At 37.9% G+C, this 16,330-nt stretch overlaps 1 protein-coding gene across 3 annotated transcripts in view; it reads left to right on the forward strand.

The window, feature by feature from the left end:
* Positions 1–6,238: 6,238 nt before the first annotated feature.
* LOC137622183 (ubiquinone biosynthesis protein COQ9-B, mitochondrial-like) overlaps positions 6,239–16,330 on the forward strand; it is a 96,739-nt gene continuing 86,647 nt past the window's right edge. For 2 of the 3 annotated variants that reach the window (XM_068352621.1, XM_068352622.1), the window contains exon 1: positions 6,257–6,462. In XM_068352621.1, the coding sequence (XP_068208722.1) occupies positions 6,402–6,462 (61 nt within the window). In that variant the 5' untranslated portion in view covers positions 6,257–6,401. Of the gene's footprint in view, positions 6,463–16,330 lie in introns of all 3 variants that reach the window. The other variant, XM_068352620.1, reaches the window with a different exon arrangement.

The following is a 16,330-nucleotide window of genomic DNA, read 5'->3' on the forward strand; positions in this document are numbered from 1 at the left end:
TAGATGAATTGACACAGAAGCAATTATGTTCTCATAACTGTTGTAAAGTGAAAATGGGATGGTTCGAGAATTTAAGTTTTTTTTTTTATAGTTTCACTTCCTCAATGCATTACATAAATGTACGCTTTGATTTACTCCGGGGTGGAAAACAATTTTAGTTACTTTAATGTATCTTACTCGTTGTTGGATATTTCTTGGGGTGTTTTCGGATTACAACAAGGAAACAGTGAATTTTTTTTTTTTTTTTGTAATACAATAAACGTTTTGAGTAACATTTTTCTATCATTTTGTTATAAACCTTTTGCATTATCTATAAAATAATCTCCATTACTTTGAAAAATGCCTTGCAGAATGGACAAGGCAAATCAACATTTAGGAAAAAGATACAGTTCATTGCACATTCAAAAATCGTTTAAAAGTGAATGGAAAGAAGAAAATAATCACTTCCAGAAATCCTTATCTGTAATATCAATTTTACAGGTACATAAAAAATTCATTTATTAAAATGAAGTTTATATGTTGGGTGGCTCACATACCCTTCAAAGCTGAGATCATCTTTGCTTTGGAAGTAGTTCCCTTTGACACCAAATGGAATTATAACTTCAATAGAACACTAATTGAATCATAATTTCTTCAGAACGTTAATAGAATTTTAACTTCCATAGAACACTAATGGAATTTCAACTTCCATAGAACACTAATGGAATCATAACTTTTTAAGACGACTAATAGAATTACACCTGCTTTAGAACACTAATGGAATTCTAATTTCTGTGGAACAATAGTGGAATTATAACTTCTTTGGAAAACCAATGTAATTATAGACCCTCTAAAAAACTAATGGAATTATAACTTCTTTAAAAAAACCAATGTAATTATAGATCCTCTAGAAAACTAATGTAATTATAACTTCTTCAGAATATTAATGGAAACATGCAAGAGTTATTTAGAACATTAATGGAATTATAAATTCTTTAAAACACCAATGTAATCAGAACTTTTTAGAACACTAATGGAATTATAACTTCTTTAGAAAACAAATGGAATAATAATTTCTTTCATGAACTAGTGCAATTATAACTTCTTAAAAGCACAAATATAAAATTACAACCTCTTTAGATCACTAACAGAATTCTAAATTCTTTAAATACTACGGAATACTACAGAATACTTTAGAATACTACAGACTATATTGACCACAAATATAAATAGAGAAACTAAAGGGTATTAATTCCATTAAATATTTTTTTGCATAAAATATTGATAATTTTGGTTTCCTTCACTTATTACCAAATAGATAGGAATGTTGATAAAATGGGATATGATGAGTTTTGTAAAGTTGCAGTTTGGAACAATAAAGAATGTTAGTTATTTGTAAATATTTGATTGCCTTACATTGCAATCTTAATATTTTACCAAATACTAACGTATTGGAAAGTAAGAATATTATAAATTTAGAAATGATGCATCTAATTAACGTATCTAAATTGTAAAAAAATGGGTGGAATAACTAATAATATATAGAGTAGGATTATTTGAATATATATTCGCCTATAGAGACATTACCATTGGACCACCACGAATAGCATAAGCTGGCTATGATGCTTATTCGCTTCTTTTTCGGAAAAAGAGGATCCAAAATATGTCACAGTATATACATATATATATATATATATATATATATATATATATATATATATATATATATATATATATATATATATATTTTATATATATATATATATATATATTTTATATATATATATATATATTATATATATATATATATATATATATATATATATATATATATACATATTTATTCATATACATATATACATACATACATATATACAAATATACTCTCTATACATATATATACATACATATATATATACGTATATATATATATATATATATATATATATATATACACTTACATATATACATATATACTGTATACACACACACACACACACATATATATATATATATATTCAGCCAAGGCCACAGGAAAAATAAAAGAAGGTATACCGAGCGCTTTCGTGTTATTTCAACACATTTTCGAGGTACAATGCTAAAAACACAGAGAATATCTAACAAAGTAAACTGAAAAGAATGAAAACAAGTATTTAAAGTCAGGTTAAAACAAGTACAGCAGATACAGAACAGTTCAACAGGTGATTAAAAAGAAACAATCTTACAAATCTCGTTAACAACAAATGGGTCCAGTTTGTACATACCCTGGCTTACATTCATTAAGTCACTGTGATATTTGATAAAAGCAGATTCAATTATATTCCTACGGGTTATATTATTACAATATAAAACAACTTTTGCCCCCTTCCAATAAATCATGTGATTAAAATTATTAATGTGTAAAAACAAAGCATTCGAAATTTGTCCCGTTCTCACACTATATTTGTGTTGTTTAATTCTGGTGTCCAGTCCCTTCCCAGATTGTCCTAGATAAAAACAATTGCAGTTCATGCAAGGAACCCTGTAAATGCAGCCCTTGCATGAACTGCAATTGTTTTTATCTAGGACAATCTGGGAAGGGACTGGACACCAGAATTAAACAACACAAATATAGTGTGAGAACGGGACAAATTTCGAATGCTTTGTTTTTACACATTAATAATTTTAATCACATGATTTATTGGAAGGGGGCAAAAGTTGTTTTATATTGTAATAATATAACCCGTAGGAATATAATTGAATCTGCTTTTATCAAATATCACAGTGACTTAATGAATGTAAGCCAGGGTATGTACAAACTGGACCCATTTGTTGTTAACGAGATTTGTAAGATTGTTTCTTTTTAATCACCTGTTGAACTGTTCTGTATCTGCTGTACTTGTTTTAACCTGACTTTAAATACTTGTTTTCATTCTTTTCAGTTTACTTTGTTAGATATTCTCTGTGTTTTTAGCATTGTACCTCGAAAATGTGTTGAAATAACACGAAAGCGCTCGGTATACCTTCTTTTATTTTTCCTGTGGCCTTGGCTGAATATATTGTCACGCGCTATTTAGTGACTTATAAGCATATATATATATATATATATATATATATATATATATATATATATATATACATATATATATATATACATATATATATATATATACATATATATATATATATATATATATATATATATATATATACACATATATATACATATATATACATATACCTATTTATACATATACATATATATATACATATACATATATATATATATATATATATATACATATATATACATATACATATACATATATACATATACATATATATATATATATATATATATATATATATATATATATATATATACATATATGCATATACATATACATATATATACATATGATATATATACATATACATATATACACATATATATACATATACATATATATACATACATATACATATATACATATATATACATACATATACATATACATACATATACATATATATACATATAATATATATACATATATATACATATAATATATATACATATATATATATATATATATATATATATATATATATATATATATATATATATATATATATATATATCCACGTATCTGGAAAGGCTCTAGAAATAATAACTCCATCACTAAGGAAATCATAACTTTTTTTCTATCACTAATCTCGCTTTAAACCAGGAATTATACTTATAAGGAAACTGACAAGAGTCATCAACCTTTCTCCAAGTGTAATTAATAATGACCAGCAACTGCTTGAGGACATTATGATTATCATAACAGTTCTACCTAAGGGAACAAGATACCCCCATCGTATATATCTATCTATCCAGTGATAACCCGGGACTTCCTTCCCCTGTGAGTACAAACAACTAGCCTATATGATGGAGCCTCGTGTATAAGATTGGGGCCATAACAATTATTTGGGTCTACCGAATACCCCACGAGCAGCAATTTTCGATGAAGTCATCACTCAGTGACCTCGTGCAGAAGGGCTAACATATAGGAATACATGGATAAGATTCTGCCTAAGGCTTTGATGAATATAAGAATGTCCCTAAAGCTTCGAGGAGGATAAGAATCTGCCTATTTTTTTTTCTTTTTTTTTGAGGATTAAAATCCCCCTTAGATCTTAAATACAAACTGTCTAGGATTTTAAGGAAGATTAAAATCTTCCCAAGGTTTTTGAGTACGAGAAGACTTTTCTTAAAGACTTTAAGAGGGTTAAAATCTTCCTATGGTTTTCATGAAAAAAAAAAATGCCTAAGGGTTTGAGTATGAAATTAAAGCAAAACATACGAAATACATTTATAAAGCAATATAATATACATCATCTCCGGACTAACAGAACTAGGCAAACCCAACTAAGAAAACACAAGGCCAGCTGTGGTTATGTAGTAAGAGTCTGGATTTACACAAGAAACTGAAATTAGAAAATGCCAATAAACAATCAGCATTTTATTTCATTTTAGTTTGGCGAAATGTTTTTTCTATGATTTGCAGTTCAATACAGTTACAGTTTGGTTTCGAAAGAAAAAAATTTAAATGCAGACTTCAACCTTTGAAATTATTTAAATACAGTACAAAAGAAAGGAGAGAAATGTGGTTTGACAGTGTGTCATACTGAAGAACAATCGAAATTAGAGGGGCACTCGGTGAAACGCAGAGCTCCGCCGCGGCAGCTTATTTCTCGACCTTGACCTTTGACCCTAGCATGTATTAATTGGCGTGGATTTTCATACACTCAAATATGAACTAAGTTTGAAGTCTCTGTGACAACGATGTCCAAAATTGTGGCTAATTACGTGAATTGGACATTTTGCTTGACCATGACCTTGACCTCAACCTTCCAAAATTTAATAATTTCTAGCTTTTTACATAAAAGTTAATCCCTGCAAATTTCATTACTCTGCGATTAAAATTGTGGTTAGGAAGCTGTCCACAAACAAACACACAAGCAGGGATTAAACATAACCTCCTTCCAACTTCGTTGGTGAAGGTAATAACTGATGAAAACATTCAAATGGGTCTAAGATTTTGTGCTAAAATTTTACCTTTCGGCAAATATCTTCTGGAAAGAAGTGATATATGAAAGGTATGTCACTTGTAAATCCTGCTTACGATGATGTATCAAGGAGAAAATAACACAAAATTCTTATGGTATAATGCTCACCGAACTGCCAAACTGAGCATATCCATGTATTGATCTAATGCTTATTGTATCATGCATTAATAAAATGAATCAACGAAAGTATGACGATAATTCGTGTAAGTTCACGAGTATTAAGGTTTAATTGTTTGAGGGTAAATAATATATAGAATAGGTAGACAAACTTATTTAATAATATATCACTACATGAAACTATAAAAGAGATTACTCGAGTGCCATATGTGGATGGAGATTATTTGGGCATGCTCTTTGTACGCCCCAAGAGAGATTGCTTCGCCAAACGTTTAACTGGGCTCCACAAGGCAATAAAAGAGTTGGAAGACTCAGGCCTACATGGGTGAGGACTGTGAAGCGTGAAGTAGATGATGATGATTAGAGAAGTACTGAATTAAAAGCTCAAGATAGAGACAACTGGCGAAAATGTAACCGAGGCCCTTTGCGTCAATAGGCGTAGGAGGAGATGATGATATCATAAACCCAAATCCTTAACTCGTCCATTAGGCTATATATCTATAGAAGCTTGTTTTTTAACTCCACACCTACTTTCCTATCTATTAATTCTATACTGCATATTTATTCAAGTCTTTTAGAGATGAATAAAAACATTTAGATTGATATTGAAGTAAGAAATTTAGAAATGCAGAAAAATAAAGGGTAAAGTTCTATAAGAAATCAAAAGATAAATGGCAGCAAAGGCAGAAATAAGCGGTAATGAGAGACAGGATTAGGTAGTTAAACTTAATATTGAGCAAGATACCATTGTAATGAAGACAAGGTTGAACACGATAAGATATACAAGTAAATTATAGAAAGAGAAATGGAAATGATAAGCCATGTGGGTTGTACAAAGCGGCATGTGATATCCACAGGACCTTTAAAATAATTTAGAAGCAGTAGCATTTTTTAGGAAATTATAAATTGCCAAATAAATAGGACAGGCTTTGGGATTTAAAAATAAAAGTAGCAAGCAAATGTTCTCTATGTAGGAGGTAACAATAAAAAAGAAGAAAAGCTGGAACCCGAATGAAACGGAATCACACGAAATTACAACGAAGAAGAGAGCCGTATCATAACCAAATTCATTCTACTACTACTCCGATTACTCCTACTCCTGCCAGTGTACCCCCGATGAAGAGAGATATTTTCTAGATTTATCTTGTCGTTTACCCTTTTCCACCTTCAAAATTTATGCTAATCTACCTATAAAGACCATCCCTGAAAAAATGAACCAGATGTTAAGTGTCAGACATATTGTGAATTACCTGATCGCTCCAAGATTATCCGGTAAGTATTTGTTACCTAACCTATGGTGTGATATGTTGTTCAACTCTTCCCAAACCATTCCTTAACCCCCTGAGCTCAAAATAATAACGGTAAATATATGATACTTTAATTTCCATCCAAATACATGAACTATGTATTTTTCCTACTCGCTATTTTCTTTTTTTTTTATGTATTTCTGACCATGATTATTGGGTCAAAACACCCGTTCATACGAGTTTTCGAACACCTTTATATAAAGACAATTATGGTGGACCCTAGTGGGAAACCGGGGTTTTTCCTTATTTCCGTTAATCTCTGGGCTATTATCCCTGTTGGAGCCCTTGGGCTTATAGCATACTGCTTTTCCAACTAGGGTTGTAGCTTGGCAAGTAATAATAATAATAATATTGGGTGGGGCAATGTCATAAACGAATGATTTGCAGCAATAATTGTGGTCAGAAATGCAAAATAAGCACAAGATAACCAGTTGGAAAAATAGGGGTGTATGTATGATAGTGGCCACCTTTATGTCTTATTATGTCTATCTTGGAATACGGCAGTGTAAAGAGGGTCGCAGGGGGGCGTTAGCCTCCCGTTAGTTAAGTAGGTAAGGACATGGCTTGTAGGCTAGGTTAGGGGGGGGGAGAAGTTTAGGTTAGTTGATGTCCATTTGTAATCAACACGTGAGGAACTGGCCGCTGCTATACAAAGGCTCTGAAAAATATATGGCTCATGTAAGTGGCTGAAAACAGACCAAAATGTGATTATTAAACACTTTTGAGATTTGTAATAGGGCACAGAACCTAACCAACGCACCTAACCTAACCTAGTAGTTCCAAGGTCACAACCCCTAGCTGCGGGGCAAGTCCCCCAGACCACCCCCTTCCCAATTCACAATCCCTAGCGGGGCAAGCCCCCTGGACCACCTTTCCCAGATCACAAACCTTCCCAGTTCACAACCGTTAGCCAGACCCCACTTCCCAGGTCACAAACTAAAATTAAATCACAAAGAAATCCTTACATTATGAAAAACTAAACGACAAATAATTTCTTTCCTTATGATTGACACCAACATTTTTTTTTTTTTCTTGGAAATCTTTACAGAAGCTTAGCAGTAGAAGTGTGCTGGTCATACTGAAAAATTAAGTCAGAATCGGACCTTTGAGGCATTTTTTTGCGGTTATTTTTTTATTTCACATGAGTAACAATAGCTTTGCACTAAACATAGAGCATTTCCATCATAATTAATTGCTGACGTAGATGAAATTACACTAAATTTTAAAATAATTTGTACTTCCCTTAAGTTCCCTCTTGGAGACGTCTTTATGTGAGGGTTGCTTAACTCAAATTGAAGAGAAGGGTGAGAAAAAAATGGCTGTTGTAAAACAACATCAGGGAACTTGGGCATAAATATTTGGAAGCTCCTAATTGGTGAAAAAAGTCAGGTAATGATTACGTCATGCAAAAAACCGAAAAGCTGGCCAAAGTGAATGCAAGCAACGCATGTGCAGTAATTCGACATCAGTCTACCAGGTGTAAACAATGGACTTTGAGTGAGAGATAGACTTCACATTTTAATAGACCGATACGTAAGTTGTTATGCTCCAGCCCCTATTAAATATATAGAGAAAAATACCAAACTAGCCAGCACTCGTCAATTTCTCATAGCAAATTTCAGTTTCACTAGTACAGTACTTGAAGTACCATAATAAGTAATATAATACATGGCTACTTTGAAGCTGGGTTGCTAAGTATAACTTTTTTCAAATGTGTACAATAATCATATTAAAGATAATGTGTGTTCCTGGTATATTTATAGACAATTTGAACGATTCTAAAGATGATACTTAAGAGGTAATTACTGTTTATCATTTTTAAAGGCATTTGAATGATAAGGCTTTGCAACAGGAAAAAATAATTTTTAAATATTTAACTTAGCCGGTGAATATATAATAGCTGCTACTCAGCGGCTCGACAGAAAACACACTCAAAAAACTCGCGAGCGATCGCTATGAAGGTTGCGGGTGTGCCCACCAGCGCCAACTATCGGCCAGATACCACTCTTGCATGTAAACAAACCCTTCAATTCTTCTCTGTCGACCTTGACGACAAGACGTATCATTACTCGCTGTAGAACCTGGAGTTTTCTCAACATATTTGGTGAAGTACTTCATTTTGGTTTGAGCTTTCGCAGTGCAGGTGTTTTATCTTCAACTTAAATCTTGAACTCGTTTTTGGATAGATTTAATTTTTGATGACTTTGGATTTTTTTTTTTGGACTTTCTTTGACTTTTAAATGGCCGACCCTTCCCTTAGTACGGAAGTGTGTTTTATGCTTTTAGCAATTATCTTATCACGTTATAAATTAATTATAGATTTTCCTATATATATTTTGTATCTCAACTGCCTTTATTAGGCCTCTTCGATTAGCTTTCCATTTATAATAAACATCAAGATAAATTTTAATGATTTGTTTACAGTATATGCGACCTTTCCTGAGAGTAGGCGGTCCTAACTTGGAAACCGAAGTTAAACAACGTTGAGCCCTTTCAATCGTAAATAACTTTTACAGAGCTAATGATTTAAAACTTATTGAATGAATATTTTTTAGTAGATATTTTATGAAAGATTTTCTTTGAATAGTCTTCGTACTGTTTCAAAGATGAACTAACGTTTAGTTTATTTATGCTACGCAGTTTGCGCTCTATCGTTACGATAGAGAGAGAGAGAATCACGGTTTCACTTTGCAGAAAGAGTAAATCGATTCTGACGTTTTGTTCATTCTTCTTTCAAAGCTTAAATGTTTTAAATTCTATTTTAAAGGAACTTTTTAATTGAAAAACCTTTCAGTTTTTTCCTTTGGTCAAATAACCTGTTTATTGACGAAACGTAAGTGGGCTCTTCTCTTCGGTGCGAAATCAAGAGAGAGAGAGAGAGAGAGAGAGAGAGAGAGAGAGAGAGAGAGAGAGAGAGAGAGAGAGAGAGATAGAGACGGAGAGAGAGAGAGGAGAGAGAACGTTCCGATCTTTATTCTTGTCCCAAGCGAGTAACGTTGTTCTCGAGTTACTCTCGTCCCTAGTCTCTGTACGGGGAGAAAGGATAAAACGTTTTTAGTTTTTATTCTCGTCCCAAGGCACTGTACGGTGAGAGATTGAAAACGTAGTTTTGAATGAACTAGTGTTTAGTCTCTTTCCCAGCCACTGATCTTTTTATCTTAAAATATGTTTACTGTTTTTTGCTTGTATTAATGTGCTTACATTATACGACTGATTTCACAATTATAACCTTTTGATGAGGGTAGAATTGCGTGCTTCAGGTAGAAATCAGTGTTATTCATACCTAATGTGAATTGTTAAAAAATTCGATTTCAGTGAAATGAGTGCAAAACAGAAAATCGTAGTGATAAAGTGATATTGCGCAAAGTGTTATCAGTGTTGCGACCGAGGGTTCGTCTGTTCGTGCCTGTCGTTCGCCTAGTCCGAGACCTCTTACAAGCTCCCAAGCCCAGGGGAGAAGTAATGTCGTACGACTTATGGGTTCGAGAGGCCTTGATCAGCGAACAGACGTTCCCTCTATGGTATCAGGCGTATCTCACCAAGATCACCCCTACCATAAGGCGAGAGAGACGATTTTCTCCTCGTCATCCGAAGGCTTTTCGCATAAGAAACCGTGGAACAAGGTTTCGAGGCCCTTTAAGCGAAAGTCAGTCCTTTCAGGACAGGTCCAGCGTCCTGGTTTTAACTATTAGGACAGCTCTGACCCTATGCAGTCATCGGAAGACTGCTCGCCGCCTAAATAAAAGCGTAACACAGGCTCCGAGAGTCTTTTTGTAGGCAAGGTTTTGCAGTCATAGACGTTACCCTCGTCTCTTACCGCAACCATTCCCGTTGATCCTAAATGGGTTGTACGGCAAGACATGCAGAATAAGCTTGCCTCTCTTATGGAAGACTATTCTGCCGATAAGGTTCACGTTGATCCTAGCCGTTTATCTCATCGAGATCCTGGCCTTCAGCCGCCCAAACGAACCTTTGTGCGTCCTGTTGACGTTGGCGTAGCTAAGTCACGTCAGTCACGATATGTAGAGCCTCACTCGATGCGGTCACGTGTTGATTTTCAGCCGCATTTGGACGTTAGGCCGCTTCCTAATGCTCCTGTTGACGTTCAGGACGTTCGCCAACCAGCGGAGTTGACTTGTTTTGACGCCGAGCGTCAACTACCGCAGTCTAGAGTTGTTTTGACTGCTCAGACTAGGCAGTCAAAACAGTCTCGAGTGGACGCCGAGCGTCCTCCCGCACCTGTTGTTGTTGACAGTTCACAGACTGTTAAGCAGTTACATGACGTTGCGTCCTGGTCTGCTACTAATGCACCAGTGCGTGTGGACTCTGCTTGTAAAGCATTGCCACCACGGTAGGTCTCTCCCTTGCTTGAGACTCGGCTATTGTCGGACAAGGTTCCTTCAGATGAGGAAGTTGCTGTTCCCCCTCCTACTGATATTCCCTTGAGGACTCTGTCAGACGGAGAGGAGCCTAAAGCTGCTTAGCCCTCAATGGACTTTAAATAAATCATGCTGATTTTTAAGGATCTTTGTCCGGATCTTTTTGTAACTCCTGCTCCTCGTTCGCCTAAACGTCAGAGTTTACACTAGGCCTAGCTACTTCGAAGCCGTTGTTTTATAAGCTAGTGCTCTCTCGCTCTTCTAAGAGAGCTTTACGTTTGCTAGGCGACTGGTTTATCACCAGGAGGAGTTTGGGGGAGACAGCCTTTGCTTTCCCTACTTTTAAGCTGGCTTATAGAGCGAGAGTCTGATATGACACGAGAGAAGTTCTCGGCTTGGGAGTTCCTGCCTCTGCCCAGATAGACTTCTCAAACCTCATAGACTCTCCCTGGCGCCTGGCCATGAGACGCTCCAAGATTTTATGGTCGACTTCAGAGCTATTTTCGACCGTTTGAAGTTTTGCTGTACAATTATGTCATGCATAAACAAGGCTTTCAGGGATGACTCCAATGATCTGACAGCCACGTTCTCTGCAGGAACAAGTCCCTCAGGGATGGCTCCAATGATCTGGAAGCCTTGTTCACTGCAGGAGTACGTAAGAGGCAAGTGCGCTCAATGTGTTCATTGTCAAGACAAACTTCACGATGAAGTCTATCAGGCTGTCTTGACAGCATTTATGGAAGGCGACTGGATGGTCTCTCTCGACCTTCAGGAGGCATACTTCCACATTCCTATACACCCGGATTCCCAACCGTTTCTGAGGTTTGTTTACAGGAATGTGGGGTACCAGTTTCGAGCCCTGTGCTTTGGCCTCAGTCCTGCTCCTCTCGTGTTTACGAGGCTCATGAGGAATGTGGCAAAATCCCTCCATCTATCGGGGATCCGAGCCTCCCTGTACTTGGACGACTGGCTTCTCAGAGCATCGTCCAGTCTTCGCTGTCTGCAGGATCTACATTGGACGTTGAGTCTGGCCAGGGAGTTGGGACTTTTGGTCAACCTAAAAGTCCCAACTGATCCCATCCCAGATTATTCTATATTTGGGGATGGAGATTCGCAGTCCAGTTTTTTTCGGGCTTTTCCGTCTGCCACCGAATAGAACAAGCCCTGCTCGAAGTCCAACTAATGCTGAAAAGAAAACGTTTGTTCAGTCTGGAGTTGGAACAGTCTCGTAGGGACTCTCTCATCCCTGGAGCAGTTTGTCTCACTAGGGAGACTACACCTTCTGCCTCTCCGGTTCCATCTAGCCTCTCACTGGAACTAGGACAAGACGTTAGAGACGGTATCATTCCCAGTCTCCGAACCAGTAAAGGCATGCCTGAAATGGTGGGACAGCAATATCAGTCTGAGAGAGGGACTATCCCTAGCAGTCAAGAACCCAAACCACGTGTTGTTCTCAGACGCGTCGGATTTGGGTTGGGGTGCGACCCTGGACGGTCGGGAATGCTCGGGTCTGTGGACCTCAAGTCAGAAGAGCATGCACATCAACGGCAAGGAGCTATTAGCAGTCCACTTGGCCTTGATGATATTCGAAAGCTTCTTCGAAACTAAGTGGTAGAGGTCAACTCAGACAACACCACAACTTTGGCGTACATCTCCAAGCAAGGAGGCACACACTCCTTCACGCTGCTCGAGATCGCAAGGGACCTTCTCTTATGGTCAAGAAATCGAGGCATCTCCCTGTTGACGAGATTCATCCAGGGGGACTTGAACGTCTTGGCAGACTGTCTCAGTCGGAGGGGTCAGGTGATACCCACGGAATGGACCCTCCACAAGGACGTGGGCAAGAGTCTTTGGGCTACTTGGGGTCAACCCACCATAGACCTCTTTGCCTCCTCGTTGACCAAAAGGTTACCAATCTATTGCTCTCCAGTCCTAGATACAGAAGCAATCCACATAGATGCGTTTCTACTGGATTGGTCTCTTCTGAACTTATATGCATTCCCACCATTCAAGATAGTCAACAAGGTACTGCAGAAGTTCGCCTCTCACGAAGGGACAAGGTTGACGTTGGTTGCTACCCTCTGGCCCGCGAGAGTGGTTCACCGAGGTACTTCAATGGCTGGTAGACTTTCCAAGAAGTCTTCCTCTAAGGGTAGATCTGTTACGTCAGCCCCACGTAAAGAATGTCCATCAAAGCCTCCCCGCTCTTCGTCTGACTTCCTTCAGACTATCGAAAGACTCTCAAGAGCTCGAGGCTTTTCGAAGGAGGCAGCCAGTGCGATTGCAAGAGCGAGGAGAGCTTCTACCATTAGAGTATACCAGTCGAAGTGGGAAGTCTTTTGAGACTGGTGCAAGTCAGCATCTGTGTCCTCGTCCAGTACCTCTGTAGCCCAGATCGCAGATTTTCTTTTACATCTGAGAAAGGTTCGCTCCCTTTCAGCTCCCACGATTAAGGGCTACAGGAGCATGTTGGCTTCGGTCTTTCGACATAGAGGCTTAGATCTTTCCAACAATAAAGATCTCCAAGATTTCCTTAAGTCTTTCGAGACCTCTAAGGAACGTCGTTTGGCAACTCCTGGATGGAACTTAGACGTGGTCATAAGGTTCCTCATGTCAGACAGGTTTGAGCCATTACATTCAGCCTCCCTGAAGGATCTCACCCTCAAGACACTTTTCCTAGTGTGCTTGGCTTCGGCTAAAAGGGTCAGTGAACTTCATGCCTTCAGTAAGAACATCGGTTTTTTCTACAGAAAAAGCCACTTGTTCACTTCAACTTGGTTTCCTGGCCAAAAAATGAACTGCCTTCTCGTCCTTGGCCTAAATCTTTTGATATTCCTTGCTTATCAGAGATCGTAGGCAACGAACTGGAAAGAGTATTATGTCCTGTTAGAGCTCTTAAGTTCTATTTAGCTCGTACTAAGTCATTACGAGGTAAATCTGAGGCATTATGGTGCTCAGTTAAGAAACCATCATTGCCTATGTCAAAGAATGCTTTGTCATATTTTATCAGATTTTTTAATACGAGAAGCTCATTCTCACTTGAATGAGAAAGACCGATGTTTGCTTAAGGTTAAGACGCACGAAGTTAGAGCTATAGCAACCTCCGTGGCCTTCAAGCAAAATAAATCTCTGCAAAGTATTATGGACGCGACTTTTTGGAGAAGCAAGTCAGTGTTCGCGTCATTTTACTTAAAAGATGTCCAGACTCTTTACGAGGACTGCTACACACTGGGTCCATTCGTTGCAGCGAGTGCAGTAGTGGGTGAGGGTTCTACCACTACATTACCCTAATTCCAATATCCTTTTTAATCTGTCTCTTGAAATGTTTTTTTTAATATTGTTTTTTGGGCTGTACGGAAGGCTAAGAAGCCTTTCGCATCCTTGTTGATTTGGCGGGTGGTCAAAGTCATTTCTTGAGAGCGCCCAGATTAGGGGTTTGATGAGGTCCTGTTAGTATGGGTTGCAACCCTTTATACTTCAGCTCCTGGGAGTCTTTCAGCATCCTAAGAGGATCACTGGGCTTCGTGAGGAAGACAGACTTACAAGGCAGAGTAATCGTCTAAGTCAACTTCCTTACCAGGTACCTATATATTTTGGTTTTGTTATATTGATAACTGTCAAAAACTCTTAGCTTATACGCTGTAAACTTAATTAACTCTGGTCTCTACCCACCGCCTTGGGTGTGAATCAGCTATTATATATTCACCGGCTAAGTTAAATATTTAAAAATGATATTTTAATTATAAAATAAATTTTTGAATATACTTACCCGGTGAATATATAAATTAAAGGCCCTCCCTTCCTCCCCAATAGAGACGCAGCGGGACGAGAAGAATTGAAGGGTTTGTTTACATGCAAGAGTGGTATCTGGCCGATAGTTGGCGCTGGTGGGCACACCCGCAACCTTCATAGCGATCGCTCGCGAGTTTTTTGAGTGTGTTTTCTGTCGAGCCGCTGAGTAGCAGCTATTATATATTCACCGGGTAAGTATATTCAAAAATTTATTTTATAATTAAAATATCATATTTCAATTGCAATAAAACGCCGAGATACGACCTAACCTCGGGTTACTCAGTAAATATTTACTGTAGCACAATATTCTAAACGAAGAAAATTCGAAGTTTTCTTGGTGTATTTAATGGTACTTTCAACTGTTTTGGGATGCAAATAATCAGGGGAAATCTGTATTTTTCAGATTACAGAAGTTTTAAAATTCCAAAAGTTATGACTGAAAAAATATATTTTCAAAAGGAAAACAAATATAAGAGCACCTAACCTAACCTAAGAGTCATATCGTCACTCAACCACAGGGGCGGAAGGGCTATGCCCATGTAAACCACCATATCCTTATTTTACCCCCCCTCCCCCACGGTCCCTGGCTTAAGGCCTAAATTTTATATCCTTATCTTATTCTAAGAGTATTTTTTCCGTAACTGGAATTCAGTACAAACCTTTAGCTATTAATTAGGGGGTTATTACTTTTAGCAAAGCTGAAAGTTTAGCAAAGCTGAAAGGATGAGCCATTAAAATTTAGCGAGGGTTAACTACCCATTATGCTAGTTAGCGGGGGTAGGGGAGGTAGCTTGCTACCGCTCCCACTCACACACCGGTGATTTAGCTCACTTTGCTTTTGACTTGGATGGTGTACGGTCATTGCCATTCTTTATCCTTCGCCTATTTTGACTTCCATTTAATGCTGTTGTTTGTGCATTTTCTTTCACTAGAGTATGTGTGTTGACTTCTGCGACTGTGCGTACTTGCCCGTGACTCGAAGGTCGCCCCAGCAGAACCTTCATGTCAGTCTTGGACACCGCTCGCCACACCCTTTGTTCCGCCTGCGGAGGGAAAGGTTTTGGTGATGGCGGAAGAAGTCAAAGCGGGATATTTCTCCTTCGAAGGTTTCTTCAAAAGGGGAAAAACCCAAGACCTTTTCTTCTGCTTCCCGACCTTCCTCTGAAGCTCCTGGTTGTTTGGTCTCCTCCGGGAGACTGTCGAGTAGTAGTGTAGACCCTTTAATTTACGGCCATCCTCGGTCCCCGGGAGAAGGTCCCCGAGAGATGGTGTTGCTTCCCCTAGCATAGCGGCCCCACCTCTTCCCCCGGGTGAGGCCTTATCTCTGTCTCCTTTTATACAGGGTGGTTGTCCTTGATCACCTGTTTGCTCTACTGCGGTGGTGCACGGGCGCTCGACGATGTGTGCTAATTCGGTAACACCTGCAATCACCTGTTAGCACTACTTCAGTAATTCGATCTTGCCTCCCCGACAAACAGATCTCACACACGCTTGCCCAGGGAAGATCTAAATCATGCTTGCTTTCGTAGCGTCTCAGCGAGCGCCCCTTTTATGAAAGACGCCCAATGGTTTGCCGAGTTAGTGATTGCAGTTACACAGGCGGTCTCCAGACCAGCCTCAAATCTTTTTGTACCTTTTCCGGGTACATCTCGTATTCCTCTC

The sequence above is a fragment of the Palaemon carinicauda genome, chromosome 29, assembly GCF_036898095.1.
Source record: "Palaemon carinicauda isolate YSFRI2023 chromosome 29, ASM3689809v2, whole genome shotgun sequence".
Classification (NCBI taxonomy): domain Eukaryota; kingdom Metazoa; phylum Arthropoda; class Malacostraca; order Decapoda; family Palaemonidae; genus Palaemon; species Palaemon carinicauda.